Source organism: Dasypus novemcinctus, chromosome 2 (genome assembly GCF_030445035.2).
Source record: "Dasypus novemcinctus isolate mDasNov1 chromosome 2, mDasNov1.1.hap2, whole genome shotgun sequence".
Classification (NCBI taxonomy): Eukaryota; Metazoa; Chordata; class Mammalia; order Cingulata; family Dasypodidae; genus Dasypus; species Dasypus novemcinctus.
The window spans coordinates 76,358,514-76,377,608 of NC_080674.1; the positions used below are offsets into that span (position 1 = coordinate 76,358,514).

Here is a 19,095-nt window from a genome sequence, read left to right on the forward strand (position 1 = left end):
TCTAGAGTTTACCTCTCTGAGTTTATTAGCTCATATTAGTGAGACCATACAGTGTTTGTCCTTTTATGTCTGGATTATTTCACTCAACATAGTGTCCTCAAGATTCATCCATGTTGTCATATGCATCCTGATTTCATTTCTTTAAAAGGCTATTTAACGATAATATTGTAATATTTTGCAGCTATGGCAAGAAGATATTTTTTCAATACTAAGAGACAACAACAGAGGAGTATAAGGGGGCATGGGATTTTTCCTTTTGGAGTAATGAAAAGTTCTAAAATTGACTGAGGTGATGACAGCAGAACTCCGTGATGAAAATGAGAGCCACTGAGTGTACACTTTGAATGAATTGTACAAAGCATGGGACTGTATAACACAGGGAATCCAGTGGTGAAGGATGGACTGGGGTTAACAGGACAAATATGAGAAGGTTTTCTACTGAATGATAACAATAAATAATACTAAAATAGGGTGTTAATATTTGGGTGGGTTGGGGAAAAAATATATCAAATGAAAGATAGGGACTATAGTTAGCAGTAGTATTTCGATGATAATCTTTCAAAGTTTGTAAAAAATGTTTTGCAGCAGTGCAAGGTGTTGTGGTGGGGAGATGTATGGGAGCCTTGTATGATAACATGCATGTTTGTTTTATAAATTCATAAATTTTAGTATACATTGTTATATATGTTCATGTATAATATACTCCAATAAAATTTAATTGAAAAATAAAGCCATTAACTGCCCCCAAAAAAGCAATTTTTAAAAGTATGTAGGACTTGTTCAATATGGTGGACTCAACACCATATTTAACAAGGTGCTAAATGTGTTAAGGCAGGGGTTCTTAATAAGGGATCTGTGAGCTTGAACTGAAATTTTAAAAAAAACATTCTTGTGGGGACACGTTGGTATGAGTATGATATATTTATTAAATAACAAACAGTATAGTGTGGACTTAGTAAGGGGTCTGTGGTTTTCACCTGACTGGCAAAGGGGTCCATGGGACAAGAAAGGTTAAGAAACCCTGTGTTAAGGTGATGAGGGAAACCTAAGTGTGCAGAGGGGCAGAGCAGGTGGGAGGGCAGGCAAAATAGCAAGCTTATTCTGCCAAAGAATAGAAATCAGAAATCACAAGTTCCAGGTTCGTATTGCCCTTCCAGCAGAAGACTGAAAGTTTTCTAGTTAGGTATGTTGAACTAGAAAGACCCCCTTAACTAAAGACTAAGAAAGCTCAGTTTTGAAAAGTATGTGCTATTTAAAACAGGAAGATTAAGGTGAAGTATATATTGAACAGTAAGACCTCCATGCTCCCATCCTGTACTGATTCAATTTTCCACCTAAGGAACTAAGGCTCCTCAAAGAAATGGCTGATTCTAGGACCAAGGCAAGGAAGATACAAGATGAGATTGGAAACTTCTGAGCCTGAAAACATGATCCCAGAGTCTGAAAAATGTATATTTGTAATGATAGTACTATCAGAATGTTACAGGACCTTACCAGAGCTTATTGAACATATTTCCTTTATGATCAAAGCATATTTTAATGACTTTAGCTTCTAAAACTGATTCTTTTCAATTAAAGTCTTCTAAATATTAAAAAACCACTTAATAATTTGAAATACTCCTCTTCCAAAAATGATTTGTTCATTTTGCCTGAAGGCCTTGGGGATTTTGACTTTATCTTTGATATCCAAGATTTACTAGGATATGTCTCAGAGTTGATGACTATGGAATAATTTTCCCAATATTTGGTAAGTCTTTTTGATGTGTAAATTTGAGTCTTCAATTCCTAGAAAGCTTTCCTGGATTATAGTTTTAATATTGTTACAAAGATTTTCTTTTTCAGGTATTCCAAAAACTATGGATACTATTCCTTCTTAATTTGCCTTCCATTTCTATAACCTTCTATTCCTTTTATGAGTTTCCACTTTTCTGATTGTTTTCCAGGCTTTCTTCAATGTCCCTTATTAAATTCTCATTTGAATCTCTTCTTCCTTAAATATTCTTAATTTTTTCATTTCTGAGATGTTAGCCTTTCTTCTTTTTCTTTCTTGTGTACAATTCTATTTTCTCTTTTGTCTTTTTGTGTTCTTAATTTTTGATTAAAGGTGGTTTTACATATCCTCAAATGCAAATATATTTAATTCTGTTTGGAGTGTAGACTAATAGTTTTCTTCTGCTTCATAAGTTTTCTAGGAGGAAAGGCATTTTCTTCAGATGATCTATATGAATAATTTCCCCGATTTTATGTTTTAGTTCTCAAAGGATTTTATTCTCCTCCTGTTTATTTTTGTGGTATCTGGGTATTTTACATTATTCCTAGTTTAACTGCACCCTTCTCTGTTGTAGCAAAGTCCAGATACTTAAGAGTAGTTTTTGTTTGTTTTGATGGTAGGGGAGAGGTTGTTAAACTTGCAATTTTGTGGTTCTCTTGTTTTGCATAGCCCCAAATCTTCTTTACCATTCAATTTCCAAAGGACCCTGCTTCCTACCTCTTTTTCTCCCTCACACATTCTATGTTTGGAAGAGTCTCTCTTTAAATCACACTTTCTCCTTTAACAGAGTTCATTCCTTTAAATGATTGCCTGGTCTTATACATGGCTCACACTTAGAAATCCTTTCCCCATACTCCAGTTATGATTTGCTAAATTACATTTTTGTATTTCCAAGTGAAGGGTAGATTTACTCTTTCTGGTGTTTCCTCCAAGTCTCCTTTCATTAACATTCCTCCTGTATTCTTAGCAACTTATTTTGATCTTTGATCATAATAACATGGCAATGGGACAGGACCACCACACAGGAACTTGTTGTTTTTCTTATAGTTATTTTGCAATTTTGTCATAATCGGTCTACAATAATGTTGAAGGTGCTGAGTAGAGATTTTGTAGATTACTTCATATCTTTGGAGGAAATTTTAGGAGGCTGCTTACAACATGTCTTTCATGGTCTTCAGCTACCTGGAATCCCTTGCATACAGTTTAAAGTTAAAGAGTTCTTCAAGATTTCATATGAAAAACAGTAATATCTCCTCCCTCATCTTCATTTTCCTCTTCTTGGGAACAATCACTTTTACCTTTTACCTAATTATTTTGGTACTTACCTCCGTATCTTCAAATAACTTACATAAATTACTGCTCCTTTAATATCTTTGAATAACCCCACACTGGAAAAATAAATTGTGCTTTCTATTCTCCCTTCTTGCTCTCAACCCATGCATACTTTGGGATATAGTAGGCACTTGTCTTAGTTTGCTCTCTGTTAAAACAAATACCATACAATGGGTTGGCTTAACCAACAGGAATTTATAGGCTTATGGTTTTGAGGCTAGAAGTCCAAAATCAAGAGCTCAGCAAGGCAATATTTTCTCCCCAGAGACTGATATTCTGGGGCTGGTTAATGGTGATCTTTGTCCTTGGTTTTTCCATGACACGGTGGCATCTTCTTTCTCCTTCAGATTCCAATGACTTCTAGCCTCCGTCTGCACCCCATGGCTTCTCTTTCTGTGTCCAACTTCCTTTGCTTATAAGGATTTCAGCCATACTGGATTAAGGTCCACTCTCCATCAGTTTGGGCACACTTAAATAATAACATCTTCTAAGGTCCTATCTACAAATGGGTTCACACTCACAGGGCCATGGGCTGGGACCGGAACATGTCTTTTGTGGGGGACAAGATTCAATCTCCAACAACATTTAATAAATATTTTTTGTTGTTGACTCACTCCATTGTGATAACAATGTAACTTTAGTTAAACTGACACTTAGTATTTGCAACATCATGACTAAGGAAACTATGCCATCTAGTCAATTATGTTTTCTTTTTTTTTTTTTTTAACTTTTTTTTTAGGATGTACTGGGGATTGAACTCAGGGCCTTGTACATGGGATGCAGGTACTCAACCACTGAACTATATTCACTCCCCAATGAGAGCTGGCTTTTTTGTTTGTTTTCAGGAGGTACCTGAGATCGAAGCCGGGACTTTGTACATGGGAAGCAGATGCTCAACCACTGAGCCATATCGGCTCCCCTCTCACTCATCTTTTTACCTTCCCTACTACTTAACCAGTGAATACTTCCTCTAGACACCTTCTCAATCTTTCCTTCTCTGAGGTACTCAAATTGTCTCATTTTCCTACCTAATTTTTTTGACTATGTACCACAATGAAAATTCACCATAACAAAAAACATCTATAATGAAGTGACATATTTTTTCCCCTCAGTAGATGCAACATAAATATTTACTTCAATTTTTCTTTTATCCAAATGAGCCATGCACTGTTTCTCAAATCCATAATTCAAAATAGGATACCTATATTTAACTCTATAGAAACTTTTAACATGGTACCCTAGAAATACTACTAGTTAATAAACAATAAAGATAAAACTTTACTTCCCTATTTTAACATTAACTATCAACATACTATTTTCAGAGTCAAGCATCATAACTAATAAGCATCAGATAATGTGCAAATTGGGGAAGAGAAGTAGGATCAAAGGGAGGACACTTAAAAGTTTATTAAGTATACTTCCAAATCCACTATTCTGTCTCCTATTTTGAATAGTGATCTATTGCAAAGAGAAATAAAAGACCCAGAATATTAAACTAGATTCAATTTCAAAATATACTATAATGTACCATATACCAGTCAATATAAACATTAAATCTTTATATCCAAATTATTTCTTTCAGGTTATTGCTAAAAACTGAGAGTGACATTTTATCATACTCCCAAACAATTCCCCCATTAAGTTTTTCTAACTCATTATACAACTAAGTCTCTTAAGTATTTAATTTTTTAAAAATTTAGGGAAGCGATGTGGCTCAACTGATAGAGCGTCCATCTACCACATAGGAGGTTCAGAGTTCAAACCCAGGGCCTCCTGGCCAGTGTGGTGAGCGGGCCCACGCACAGTGCTGCCGTGTGCAAGGAATGCCATGCAAGGGTCTTCCGGTGTAGGGGAGCCCCATGTGTAAGGAGAGCCACCCCCACGCGAAAAAAGCATAGCCCACCCAGGAGTGGCACCACACACATGGAGAGTTGACGCAGCAAGATGACACAACAATAAAAAGAGACACAGATTCCCAGTGCCACCAAGAATGCAAGCAGACACAGAAGAACACACAGCAAATGGACACGAGAGAGCAGACAACTGGGGCAGGGGGCAGAAATAAATAAAATAAATCTTTAGGAAAAAAAAAAGAATGCATGGGGGGGGCAGAAAGCAAAAAAAGTAGAAAAATTCTGTAAGATTTTTCTTAAATGCCTAACAACTGTAAGTCAGATTTAGATATCAACACAAATCTCAAGTATTACTGTTTACTTTTTTCTTTATTAAAGCATGTTTTTATTAAATAATATTTATTATCTACAATCATTAGAACACATCAATTTACTTTTTATACGCAGTATAGATTGCATTGTGAGGAAATGTGACTTCTTTTTGAAAGTGTCAGTAAAATATGCATACTTTTAAGGTTTAGCATTCTAATTTTTAGCTTAAAAGAACAAAAGCTCCCTTAACTCACTTACACTTAACTGACCTACCTTAGTCTTTTTTGTCCATGGCATGCTGACCACCCTCGAATAGTATGCTATACTTAGTATAATCAAGCATTTTTGATCCCACTAATGGGGTTATATGCCTAATAAAAGTCAGATTGTTCCCAAACCTGTTTATGCCATTTATACTTATTATAGTGCTTACATAATTTAACTAAACATTATGTAAGTCTATGGAATATGTGTGCAAAAAGAAAGAGTAAATTATACAATTTATTTAATGTAAATTAAGTACAATGACTCAATAAAGGTAATTTTTTAAAAATGTGCTGAATTAGATAAAGGTGAGACAACTATAAAATATTAGAGAAAAATCATGAAAAGCCCAGAAAAAACCTAAACTTAGGTTTTTTCAAAAGCATCTTTAAGCTTTTGTTTCACTTTAGAGCAACCAAAACTAGAAATTGCAGCTCACACATAATGAATGTAATTTATACAAGAGTAAATTCTCTCAAATCCACATTCAAGAGATGTCCTTAGGTCTACATCTAAAAGTTGGCAAAGAAATATACATTAATATATAAAGTTAAAACCAAAAAATTTAACACATGTATGCTTCAGTTTTTTATAATTTTCCTGTTTTAACTTTTTTAGTAACCTAACTGTCCCAATTCCATCAGATATGAAGGCTTCTAACATCTTTTTGTCTGAGCCCTTAAACTGGTTTGACATGCCTATAGAAAATAACAGTATGCAATAATAAACACTCTAAAATAACTTAATGTAAAAAATATTAGAATATATATTCCATAAGGACAGGGACCTTTATTTTGATCACAGAAAAAAAATAGCACCTAGAACAATGCCAGGAGTATAACTGATGCTCAATAAATACAAATAACAGAGAATAGTAGCTTACCGTGATAACAGCCTTGCTAAGACAAATGGATCCCCTGCAACCATACTCTGTCTCGTCTTCAGATTTGTAGTAACTCAGAGTATTATTTTTCAAAACTACCCAACGATCCTGCCATCCATGAATGTAGTTTGTCCACTGTGGGGTGGAAGGTGGAAAAGAAAGGAAAACAAAAAATAAAAAGTCAGTAAAAATGCAAACTTTCCAATGCAAATCAATCTAATTCTAAAACTACAACGTGTAAACCTATCTTCCAGACTTTAATTCTCTGATTTTGTTCAATTTGCTTAATTCAAATCAGTGAGGTCATGTAACAGAAGATAAGTTTACAGGAGAAAGATAGGGAAGAAGGTTGTGAGCCAATGCCCAAATGAGCAAAAGCTGTGATAAGATGGAAGGCTATAGTTGTACAGAGGTTAAGCATGACAGTGGTGAAGCAATGCTGCTGGGTTGGCCGGTGCTGGTTTGTGGAGGAGAGGTAGGGTGGGAGGGTATGTTGGACTGTTCATGGAATTGGGGGGAGGGGAGGGGGAGAGAGCAGGTGAACTCTGGGGATTTGTGAGTATGCGGTTGAAACTACAATGTTGGGAAAGTTCTTTTGGCAAATATGGCAGGGGAGGGTTACAGGTTTAGGGTGTTGAATGTGGGGGACATACGGGACAGGGCACACCTGGGGCAGGCTTCTAGGGAGTGTGTTAGTGTTCACTTTGTCATTGTGTATTGTATCAGTGGGTGGAGACCCACATAATGAGTGGGAAGGTGGTGGACTCCCATCCTGGTGAGTCCTGCTATGCTCTCAAACAGAGGCAGGAGTTTCTCGAGAGCACAGGCTGTGCCTAATATGGGAGGATGGGCCAGTGTGTCTAAGCCCTCAGTGTTGTTGCAAGTAACTATGAATCCTGTTCTTCAAGAGTGAAGCTTGGTGGTTTCCCTGGGTCCTGAGGGGAGAGAAAGGGAGGAATAGAATAGATGGACCATCAGGCATTTCTGGGGGGATGGAAAAAAATGAAACCGTACATACAAGTTCCTACAGTGATGAAAGATATAATGTCAAAAAAATTTTTAATTCTGTATTTTTAAATTATTTTTTATTTCAAAATTTTAAAAATCCATACTTGTTATTTTTAAAGTATCATTATTTTCTTATTAATTGTATTTGGTTATTTGTTGACTTCATTTTTGAAGAAGTTTGGGATCACAGAAGGGTTACAACAGTGATTAGGGAGGATCATTGGTATGGAGTGCCAATGATGGGGGATGCATGGGAGGAGGTTCACCTAGGGCATACCGATAAGGCATATGAATGTGATCAAGTGTTCATGGGGCATGTGGGTTCATGTGGAGATTCACACAATATCTGAAAGAATTTCGAATTCCCATCCTTGGGAGCTCTGTCATATTCTCTATGGGAAAGCAAGAATCCCCCAGGTACGGGGACAGTGACTAGGAAAGGAGGATGGACCATTGGTGGACCCTTGATATTAATGACTATACTTATGAACTTTTACTTTTGAAATTGAAACTTAGCCTAGTATTACAGGGCGCCTAAGAGTTACCTCCTGAAAGCCTCCTTGTTGCTCAAATGTGGGCTCTAAGTCAAACTCAGCATATATATACCTTCTCCCCAGCATGCGACATGACTCTCAGGGATGAGCCTCCCTTGCAAGGAGGGATTACTACCAAGCACCAACTAGCAATGCAACTGGAAAGAGAGCTTGATCAAAAGGGGGAAAGGGTAAAGACAAACAAGTTTATATACCCAAGAGACTTCAAAAAGAGTCAGAGGGTTATTCCAGAGGTTACTATGCTTATGCATGTCTCAGCAGGACCTCACTGACTTGTGAAGTAAATACTGCCTCAAACGGCAGGGCTCCTAAGGGCTCTGGAGACATCAAGACACTATAGGCAGGGCAGACAGCTCAGGTTTTTGGCACACTGCCAGTGGGCCCTACTTTGGAATTTATGCTTCCTAGTGTGACAGAGCTGGACTCAGTTATGGTTTCCCTACACATGGCTCTTCTGCCCCTTCTATTTGGACCTATAATTAGTACTAGAGTTGATAGGTGTATGTCCCAGAAAGCTAAATCTTTGGGCGGTCCATAGGCCAGCTGGGCCCTGAATCTCAACATAGTCGCGATACCTACATTCCAGTTCATTGGACAACTAATAAGGAGATGATGATGGACAATGACCATCCCAAGGAACAGAGAAAGTCTGCAACTGCAAGCAAGATAGTCCTCTCCATCTGCCCCATGGGATCTAAGCCCCTTCTCAATTAGAGGCAGAATGGGTATCACCATCTCAGAGTCCTCAGGATTGGGGAATGAATGATGGACTAGAGTAGACATTCTACTCTAGTTATTCTACTGTAGACTTACTGTAATTCCAGCAATGGAAGAACTTTTATCATTGATATGGTGGCAGTGCCCACTGGAGGTTCTGAGGGGAAGGAGAAGGAAAAATGGGGGCATTTTTGGGACTTGGGAATTGTCCTGAATGACACTGCAATGATACAGGCCATTATATATGTCATAATTTACAAAACTGTGCAGGAGAAAGTGTAAAATACAATGTAAACTATAATCCATGCTCAGTGGCAATGCTCCAAAATGTATTCATCAATTGTAACAAATGTACCACACTAATGAAGGATGTTGCTGATGTGGGAAAATGTGGGAGGGGTAGGGAGTGGGGCATATAGGAACCCCCTATATTTTTTATGCAACATTTATGTAATCTAAGTATCCTTAAAAAAATATTTTAAATTAAAAAAAAAATTACAGTGTGAAAAGTCCAAATTAATTATAAACATAAACAATAAAAATAATTATAATGAAAAGTTGAGATTTTCTAGGTTGTATGAGTTTCACATATTTTCAAAATCATAAATAAAATAATATATAATAAAAAATACCATTTTTTCCTAACATTTGAGGAATAGAACTGAACCGGGATTTCAATTAAAAATTCTGTTTTGTTCTTCTGTGTGCTTTCACTCTCCCATTCTCATCATCTACATTACGCTCAAATTATTTTGGTTTCTCCCATGATTAACACATTCAATAGAAAATAAGCTGTCATAGAGTCTTTCATTCTCCTACACTAAGTAATGCAGTATGTCTTCTAAATCAACAAAAGTATGAAGACATTCATCAAAATTGCATTTTTGTTTTAAGTTATTCACATACGAAAATTTATGATGGCAATAACTGTATCAAAGTAAAAATACTAGATCATTAAACTTTAGTACTTCTATATTGACTTTAATTTTTCCTCCTCAGAACTTAATATTATATATTTAAAATAGTTAATTCATTCTCCAAGTTTCTCTGAAGATAATTTTTTCTAACCTAACACTAATAACACAAACATAAAACTGGTTTTCAAAAATACACTTGGATTATCTGCCTCCAATTCTTATTATAAATGGTTTCTGTGTTGCTAAAGGAACACTGTAGATCATTATCAATAAGCTGGCCAAGGCAGAAATGTTACCTCTAATGAAGACTTGATTTTGCTTATTTTTATGCTCTCTGGGCTGTAAGTACAGATAATTCCAGAATTATCTGCAGAAATCAGAATGGGTTGTTAAAATATCCTGCATTAGCGAAGGCTCTTTACTCATTGAGAAATCTTTATTTTCCTATCCCCCAATTCAGCATATTTGAGATTGGCCAAGTTCTTAAATCTTGTCAGTGCCATCATTATAACCTCAGTCTCAGAGAGCTCACCCATACTGACAATTTAACTCATTCTTTTCTATGGGCTCCCTAATACCATTTTCTTATATCTAATTGTTACTTCCAACCTCTAAGACATCAACTTGAAATAATGATAGTTACATACAAAATTGAACTCACCTGCTCTCATAAGGTGCACTTCCTCTCTACATTCCTATTTCCTTTGGCTGCACTAATACTTTCACAGTCTTTTGGACTCAAACCTGGCTCAGAGTTAGTGTACAGTAGACTAGATATAGGATTAGACAGACTCAAACTTCTTTACTAGCTGTGTGTGGAGCTTTGATAAGTTACTGAACTTTTTCTTAACCTAAGTTTCATTACCTGTTGTTTGAAAGGCTGAATAAAATAATGAAAATGCTTACACACGAGATACTCAACATAAGACTGTTCCTTCAAAATCTTTATAGCCCATCATCATCATTCCTTTTATATTGCACTCTTAAATTTGCTCCTTCTTCTCTACTTTCAATTATTCTATTCAAACTATCAGGTTCCTGAATTCCTGAGAAAGCTTAATAACTTCCTTGTTTATATTTTTTATTTCACAGTTTACATAATCTTATTTACTTATTAATCATATTTCCTTATCTTACATATTAATTTTATTTAATGTCTCCAAATCCAAAACCTACATTAAGGACTCTTCATTGTCTACAGTACAAATTGTTCAGAATGATATTCAAGACTATTAATTAATCCCACCTTGCTTCCAATTACTGCCTTTCATAAAGCCAGTAACTGTGTGACTGTGGACAAGTTAACTTAACCTCTCTCTACCTTATAGAGTTGTTGTGAAGATTAAATAAGAATATATTTAGAACAGTGCCTGGCACATAATATTTGCTTAGTGGAAGGCAGAGTTATGCAAAGCTAATGCAGCTTAAGCTTCAGGATAGCTTGCTAGACACTGTAAGAGACGAGAGTCCTGCTCAATAATCTAGCAAGCACAAATTCAAGAGAAAAAATTACATATAGATTAAGAATCACAAGCAAGTTACAAACAAAATTTTTATGGAAGTTCAAAGGAAAAGAGATCTCAAATGGTTAGCAATAAAAGTAAAGGTTTTATGGGAAGGATGGTATCTGAGATAGGCTTTCTTAAAGATGGATACAATGTCAAGCCAATAGTTAGGTGTGCTGTAAAACAGATAAGGAAACCATAAAGAATGGAGGGGATTCCGAAGATGGGTAAGATTTATTCAACCTATATTTATCTGGTCAAGTCCCAGGAAGAAATGAATCTTTCAAAACCACTATCTATATAGATATTTGTTATAACCACCTAGAATTATTATTTATCAAGTATTTTTGGAACTTACAAATGCTTAAGAAGTGATTCTATAGAAAATATGCTTCATAGGTATTACCATGTATTTCAGATTACCATACAGAAAAAAAAATTTGGTCTGGCATGTAACTATTTCTAATATAAATTTACATCCCCATCTCCTTCCATTCCAAATCCACTCCATTTTGGGGGGAAGAAACCAAACAAATACCTATATTAATAGGTATGAAATGAACAGATACTGAGTTTTAACTCTTGTTTAAATTACCAGTTGAATATGAAGGGTTCAAAATATATAATATGTACATTTAAATTTAAACACATATATCATACTCAGTATATGTGTATATATTCAATATAAAATCCCCCGATTAAAAAGTTTACCAAAAAAATCGTATATAACCAAAATCATTAAATTTCAGGGAAATTCACCTTCCACAGAAGTGGTCAAATACTGCATTTCCACACATTTAAATACTAATCTATTTTTTGATGTACTGTATGCCTACTACAGTGCTCTGAATACAATGAATAACTCAAGAGCAGTGATGACTTTTTCTACCCATCACTCCACTCTTCCTATTCCTCCCAAGAAAGTTATGATCAATAGGTCAAAAGCACAATTCGTTTCATAAAATATTTAATGCACCACAATATTAACATGGTAGTCTGCTTCTTATCTAATGTGAAAGTGAGAAAACTACCAGAATCATTGAGAAGCCATGAACCTGTTTTGTAACTATTCCCAACTGAAAACGTATATCTTAGCTATTGCACAATGTGTTCAACACAGATTCCTAAATTACAACGTACATTTCATCTAAAGAAACCCTGGGAGCTTAACTTTATTGAAAACCTTCCACTGAAATTTCAAGAATGATCACAGTATCAAGACTCACAACCTTTTTGCTATAAAATTAACACCGCAAGCCTTAGCTCTGACAAACTCAGTCTGTTCCTAGGCCCTTTCTCACCAGCCTTGCAAAGACAATAAAAGCCTAACAGGAAATAATTCTCTAAATGAGGTCCAAATGCTTAGTCAAAGTATCAATACTGGGAGCAAAGTGATTTCTTAATAGCAATGGCTGCACATGACCAACAATCTTATGACCAACTAGTTGAGGGACTGGCCCCAGCTCCCCCTTCCAAGTTAACTACTAGCTCAATCCATTTCTAAAGTTTAACAGGAAGGAAGAAGGAAGTCGAAAAGGATATGTGAATTTTCCCATAGCAAATACCTAAAAAAAAAATTTTCATATACTATAAAAAGGAAAGATGGCCCATTTTCTCTCTCTAAAAAAGTCTCATCAATTTTGGTCCTACAAAGCATTACTTCGCTAAATTTCTGAAAAAGGAATTTTTAAAAATACAGGAAAGTTAAGATGTCCGAAAGAATATTTTATTTTTAATAATGCTCTTCCTCCTGGACTAAAGATAGATCTCTATTCTAACATGGTCCAAGTTACTGCGAACATTTTTTGAATCTATAACATGTCTATTACAATAGCTCTTTTCTGAACTGGGGTAGAAAGTGAGAGAGAAATACTAAAAGTTCTCCTAATTCAGATCTCTCTTTACACCTAACCTAACAAATCCTATCACCTCAGGTTTCAGCACCAAGCCGAGGTGCTCCGGCTTCTGTCCCAAACAGCCGCGTCGGTAGAGTTCCCCAACCCAACTCTGCTCGGCATACCCAGACTAACCTCTTTTGGGAGGTCCGATTTGCACCACCCTCATTCCCAGCGGTTCTGACACCGCTGTTGCCCAACCCAGATTCCTACACCCCGGGCAGCTGACGCCCTGGGTCCCAAGTCCCAGTGCGCATCCTGCTTCGCAAACTGGAGCCCAGGCTGAGACACCCTTCCCCCGGCTCTCAGCCGCCGCCGAGTCCCTCCTGGGCAGGCGAGGACAGTCCCCCTCTCCACCCTACCCCACCCCTGTCCGGGACACTCCTGCGACAGTACTCAGCCCGGCTACCCAGCACATTCCGCAGCCTCCACCCCGGGACAGTCCGTGCTTCCCCGCCCAGCCCCACCCCAAGACCTCAGCGGCTGGCCTCGCAGCAGGTGAGTCTGGGCTGGGGGCTCCCGGCCCTGCGGGTGGCTCACCTTGCTAAGGACTCCACAGCGCTCCACAGGCGGCCCGGACTCAGTCTCCGGATCCTCCTCCGAGCCCGACGAGTTCCAGCTCTGGTTATCCGACATGGAGGCGCGACAGCCAAGCAGGAGACCGGCCCCCGCTCCCTGAACTGCGCGGGGGGAGGCGCCCCGTCCCCGGGGTGAAGGGTCGGGGGATGGCGAAAGCAAGCGTGCCCTCTCCGAGGCGGAGGGGGGAGCAGGAGGAAGGACGAAGTCCGTCCGCCCCGCCGCCGCCGCGCCTGACACCGAGCGGACCGGGGAAGGAGAACCAGCGGCGAAGGAAGTCTGCCCTTCCAGCCGTCAGCCGCCGTCGCCGTGACCCCTGCGCTGCGTCCGGCGCCGCCACCCGAACTCAGCCCCCTCGATGTCAATCTCAAACAGGGAAGGAAAAGGGGAGGAAGAAGGGAAGAGGAAACCTAGCTGCAGAGACCCCGGTCCACTCACACCTCCGCTACCGCCGCCATCTTCCTGCCTGGCCCACTATTTACTCTTCCCCCCCCTTTTCCCCTCCCCTCCGTCCTCCCATTCTCTCTCCCGCTCCCCGCCCCGTCCCCCTCCCCACGTCTGACGCGGCACGCCAAGGGCGCCGGGTCCCCCTTCTGCACCCTACCTCCAGCCCGCCCGACTGACGTCGGGTAGAAAAGTAGGAGGAGCAGAGAAAGAAGAGGGAGGGACCGGGGCGCTACCGCGTTGCATGCTGGGAGAGGCTCTTCTTCGTCGGCCGCGCAGCCTTCTGGGAATTGTAGTCGCGATCTTGAGGCTACCGGTGAGTGTACCACGCATGGGAGAAGTAGTCGCCTTGGGGACTGTCAGCGGTGGGTGGGCTTCGTTTCACAACTGCGTTACCGGTTCCGCCGGCCGCTCTTCTGTCTTTGCCTAGAGTGTTTGTGACGAACCTGCCGGGCTTGCAGGCCGGGACGTAAGATAAGTCTTTGTGGTTCATGCTCGGCCTGCTCCCATGGCGGCGTTCAGAAAGCCCGGAAGCATCTCGCACATCTGGGCTGGAGTGTACCGGGCGTACCCGCGTCAGCCACTGGTTCTCAGGGTTTGCGACCTCTCAAGTGATTAGGGAGATTTTCTTTTCGCCAAATCACCATTGCAAATTTCGATGGTCTCTCTCTTTAGGAGTTAGACTTCACACTTCTTTGTGAAGTGTTAAGTGAGCGTTCCCTCAGCTCTTCCTCACCGGAGCAAAGTACTTGGCATTGTGCTAAGATACCTAGAATGTTTGTTTTGTGGAAAATCATTTTGACGTCGTCAGAGAGTGAGTGTTGTTAGACGACTCTAAGAATGTGAGATGATTGCCTGGAGTTTCCCCTGAGTTATAAATGAGTTTATCTTCCTGAGACCCAGTTTATCTATAGCGATCTCTTTCTCCCTGAAAGATAGGAAAAGCTGGAGTACAAGTTTTCTTGTAAAAGACCAAAGTGTAGTGGTCTTACTGAATACAAAAGGATCAGACAATGGGAATTTAGCTTTGTTTCAAGACTTGAATTTATTTAGCATAAAGCCCAGTTCACTGGGTCTGGATCGACCGGGTAAATTTTGAGTAGAAGAAAAGGCAGACTGACCGGAAGTAATTCTAGTAGCAGTGGAGAGAGGCAGATTTAACTGCGATCTTCAGGACAAAAACAAATGATGTGAAATGTCCTTTGATATCTTCCATTATCCTAGATTGACACAGATGTTGAATCTGCTCTAACCAGTTATAAATTGTATTCCTCTTGTGTGAAGTCAAATGATAAAGCTTATAGAAATCCATTCAGATGACTAACCTTAAAAGATAAAATTTTTGAAAATACACATAATCCCAAGGTTGTCATTCCCCCCCCCAAAAAACTCAGAGCACTTTTCCTTCTTTATTGATTTACAAAATTACACCTTTAGAATGTTGAATACTGTAGCAATTAAGTTTTGCCTTCCTATTACCTAATAACTTCCTATTTCTATTCTTTTAAGCTATAGGTTTTAAAATGTCGTTATTCTTAAGTAAATGATTATAAATTATTGAGAAATCCACTTCATAATGCAATTTAGAATCATGGAAGCAGAGTATGTATTTGTGTTTTTAAATTTATTTTTGGTTTTAAATTGAACATTCTATTATATTGCATTTTATGCATTTCTAAGTTAATTGTGTGTGGTTGTAACCACCAGCATGTAGGATCACTAAGGTGTCCACTCAATAGGAAATTGCTTCATTGTATTTGGTATTATTATGATGAGGGAAACTGCCTTTTACAAAGGGTTCTTACCACATTATTCCTCTATGGTTTTTGGATTTTTTTTTTTTTTAATTTTAAGTACAGGAAGGATGTTTGTATAGTAATGAGAATACCACATTAGAAGTTGGAAATTACTTCATTACTGTCAATGGAAAGAAACCTCAATACAAGAATAAAACGGGCTTTCTTTTTTCTATGGTGAGAGTGATAGTGTCTGAGTTTTTTGTTTTTTGTTTGTCCTACTATGGTTTTCTCCAACCCACTTATAAATGTTCTGTATTTTTTATTATCTTTTTATTTGTTACTTTTAGAACTTGAATCAATCTGGGATTTGCTTTTGAAAGGAAATGAGGTTGGAATTTAACTTTTTTTTTTTAAAGAGTAGCCCAAAACTTTATTTTATATTTAAAGGAGGTACTGGGGATTGAACCCAGGACCTCATACATGGGTACTCAACCACTGAGCTATACCCATCTCCCCTATCCCCCCACCTCCAACACTTTATTGAACAGTCTAGTCTTACCCTTACATCTTCTTAGTATACAAAATCCCCATTCCTCATTGTTCTACTTGTCTATACCTATGCTAATAACATGCTGACTTACTTAGCTTTGTAGTATTTTCATATATATAATAGCAAAATTATACTGATATCCTTTTTCATTTGGATATTTTTGTGTATATTCTCTTCCAAATGGGTTTTAGAAAAGTTTGTCAAATTGCATGAAAAATTCTTTGGTGATTTGAATTGAGAATATGCTTAATTTGTGAAGTAATGACATCTTTACAATGTTAAGTATTATCACTGGTCAAGTACTTTCCGTACCTTACCTGACTTATTCCTATTTGGCTTATTCCTCACAAATCACATAATGTGAGCACTGTTGACCCCAACTGAAGCATAATGAAACTGGCAGAGATGCTAAGTCTCTTGCCCAATGTCACATAGCTAAGTTGCAGAATTAGATTTGAACCCAGGTCCATCTGCTATGCTTCAGAATACCTCTAAAAGTGGGAGGAATTGTGTAAATAAATAATGTATTCTGTAGGTAACTAAGTACATCAGAGCAATTATGCTCCTAATTTGGCTAATGATTTTCAACATCTACTATTTGCTTAGCCTTAATCTATCTGTCTCATTTAACCCCAGCATCAACACCGTGGAATTTATTGTTTCTGTTTTACAGATGAAACTGACCCACAAAGAAATTAAATAACATTCCAAACCTCATAAAGCTAGTAAAGGTCATATCTGGGATTTGAGACCAAATCTGATTCCAGAGTTCATTCTCATCCCATTAGAGAATCTCATCAATTCTTCTTCTGCTTCCCTATTCTCCCATCTCTCCTTACTCCCTCAGCCTCTGCCTCCACTAATTACCAATTATAAAGCCTTCAACCCCGCCCTCCACTCCCATTGCCAAAACACAGAAGCCGAAAAACCCACAAGTTTTGACATTGAAAATGTATGCAGTTTCACTGATAACGGATAGAAGAATAAGGGAGATACTTGTTCTTGATGAAACTATAGCAAGAGAAGAAGTCCTAAAGTTGAAACTAAAAACATTTTCTAATTAAAAAAATTATATATATATATAAATAAATTGTCCAGAAGTTCTATATTCCCACATGATTTATTAAAGATGCATTTTGAACAAAATAGCCCTGTATTAGCTAATGATAATTTATTCTTTATAACATTGTTCTCACTTCCAAACAAATAATATACAAAAGAAGTTTTGAAACATAACCAGTTAATTATTGGAGATTTACATCAGAAACTTAATTTTGCAAACTTTGAAATAGAGATACTAACTCTATGAAGGAGAGACAATGTATGAACTATATTTTAAAAATTTGTGAGCAATTTTTTCACTTATTTTAATGTCTTGAATAATTATAATACCTGGGTGGTGAAATTAAGGTCCACCTGAGTTTTCTACTTTGAACTGTTCTGAATGAAAGAAAAACCAAGTATGTATCTATATAAGTATACACGCATGTATGCGTTTATGTATCATTCTTGTGATAGAAGGAAAGGTATAAGTGACATAAATTAGTTACGGTGTTCCTAACATCTCTTTACATTCAGAGTCCTCTGAATTAATTTTCAACTTAGAGTTGTTGCCCTTGTTTTCTTAGTCACCATCAAGAGAATTGATGATTGCAATATTTCTTTTTTTTTTTAGATTTTTTAAATTTTTCGTTTATGTCTCTCCCTTTCCCCACCCCCCCCTCCCCAACTTGTCTGCTTTCTGTGTCCATTCACTGTGTGTTCTTCTGTGTCTGCTTGTATTCTTGTCAGTGGCACCAGGAATCTGTGTCTTGTTTTGTTGCATCATCTTGCTGCGTCAGCTCTCCGTGTGTACGGCACCATTCCTGGGCAGGCTGCACTTTTTTCACTCTGGGCGGCTCACCTTATGGGGCGCACTCCTTGCGTGTGGAGCTCCCCTACATAGGGGACACCCCCACATAGCATGGCACTCCTTGCGCCCATCAGCACTGTGCGTGGGCCAGCTCATCACACGAGTCAGGAGGCCCTGGGTTTGAACCTTGGACTTTCTATGTGGTAGGCAGACACCCTATCCATTGGGCCAAATCTGCTTCCCTGCAATATTTCTTAACAGTGCTCCACCATTGCCTCTCTCCATTGCTCCACCATTGTCTCCAGGGTTTTTTTCCCAAGCTACTGACACTCATTCTGCATGTTTTGATGCATGAGTAATGACAGTTACATCACAACTGCTGCCTAGTTGACAAGGATTATGTGACACACCCCAATTTTAGAAGTATTAATATGTGAAAAAAAATGTGTATACTTGAAGCAACAACATATAGTACCTTTTTTGTTTGTTTTTAAAGCAATTTCCCTCATGTTTTTCCTGAGATAATATTTATAGTTTTCAGAATATATATGTATGTTTTAAGTCACATTATTTATACCATTTGGCAAATTGCATTTTTAATTTAACAGTATAATGTGGACATCTATTTCAAGATACTCCATAAAGACTACATAAAATTCCTCTTAATGGGCAATCAAAAAATCTCCATTTTTTTGCTACTACAAAAGGACATTGTGTTAATAATAAGGAAGTGGATGGAAAAAAATATACCAGATGTAAGCTATGGACCCTAGTTAATAATAATATTTTGATGATATTCTTTCATGATCTATAACAAATGTTCCACAATAGTGCAGGGTGTTGGTGGAAGGGGTGGTTTTTTGTTTCTCTCTCTCTCTCTCTTTGGTGTCACTTTCAACTTGTGTTTCATGTAATCAACCTAG

General features: G+C 38.1%; 2 protein-coding genes across 7 annotated transcripts in view; one reads left to right on the top strand and one right to left on the bottom strand.

Annotated features, from left to right (window-relative positions):
* The window catches only part of CERT1 (ceramide transporter 1), a 149,638-nt gene extending 135,420 nt beyond the window's left edge, over positions 1 to 14,218 (bottom strand). The window contains exons 1-2 of one of the 2 annotated variants that reach the window (XM_004466536.4): positions 13,552 to 14,218; positions 6,416 to 6,550 (exon numbers count right to left, since the gene is read on the bottom strand). In XM_004466536.4, the coding sequence (XP_004466593.1) occupies positions 6,416 to 6,550; positions 13,552 to 13,647 (231 nt within the window). In that variant the 5' untranslated portion in view covers positions 13,648 to 14,218. The remainder of the gene's footprint in view (positions 1 to 6,415; positions 6,551 to 13,551) is intronic. The other variant, XM_004466535.4, reaches the window with a different exon arrangement.
* Positions 13,406 to 19,095, top strand: part of POLK (DNA polymerase kappa) — a 90,277-nt gene continuing 84,587 nt past the window's right edge. The window contains exon 1 of one of the 5 annotated variants that reach the window (XM_058274963.2): positions 13,406 to 13,509. The gene's annotated coding sequence lies outside the window, so the exon portion shown is untranslated. Of the gene's footprint in view, positions 13,510 to 13,718; positions 14,348 to 19,095 lie in introns of those variants that run through there. The other 4 variants (XM_004466533.5, XM_023591155.2, XM_058274965.2 and 1 more) reach the window with 4 other exon arrangements.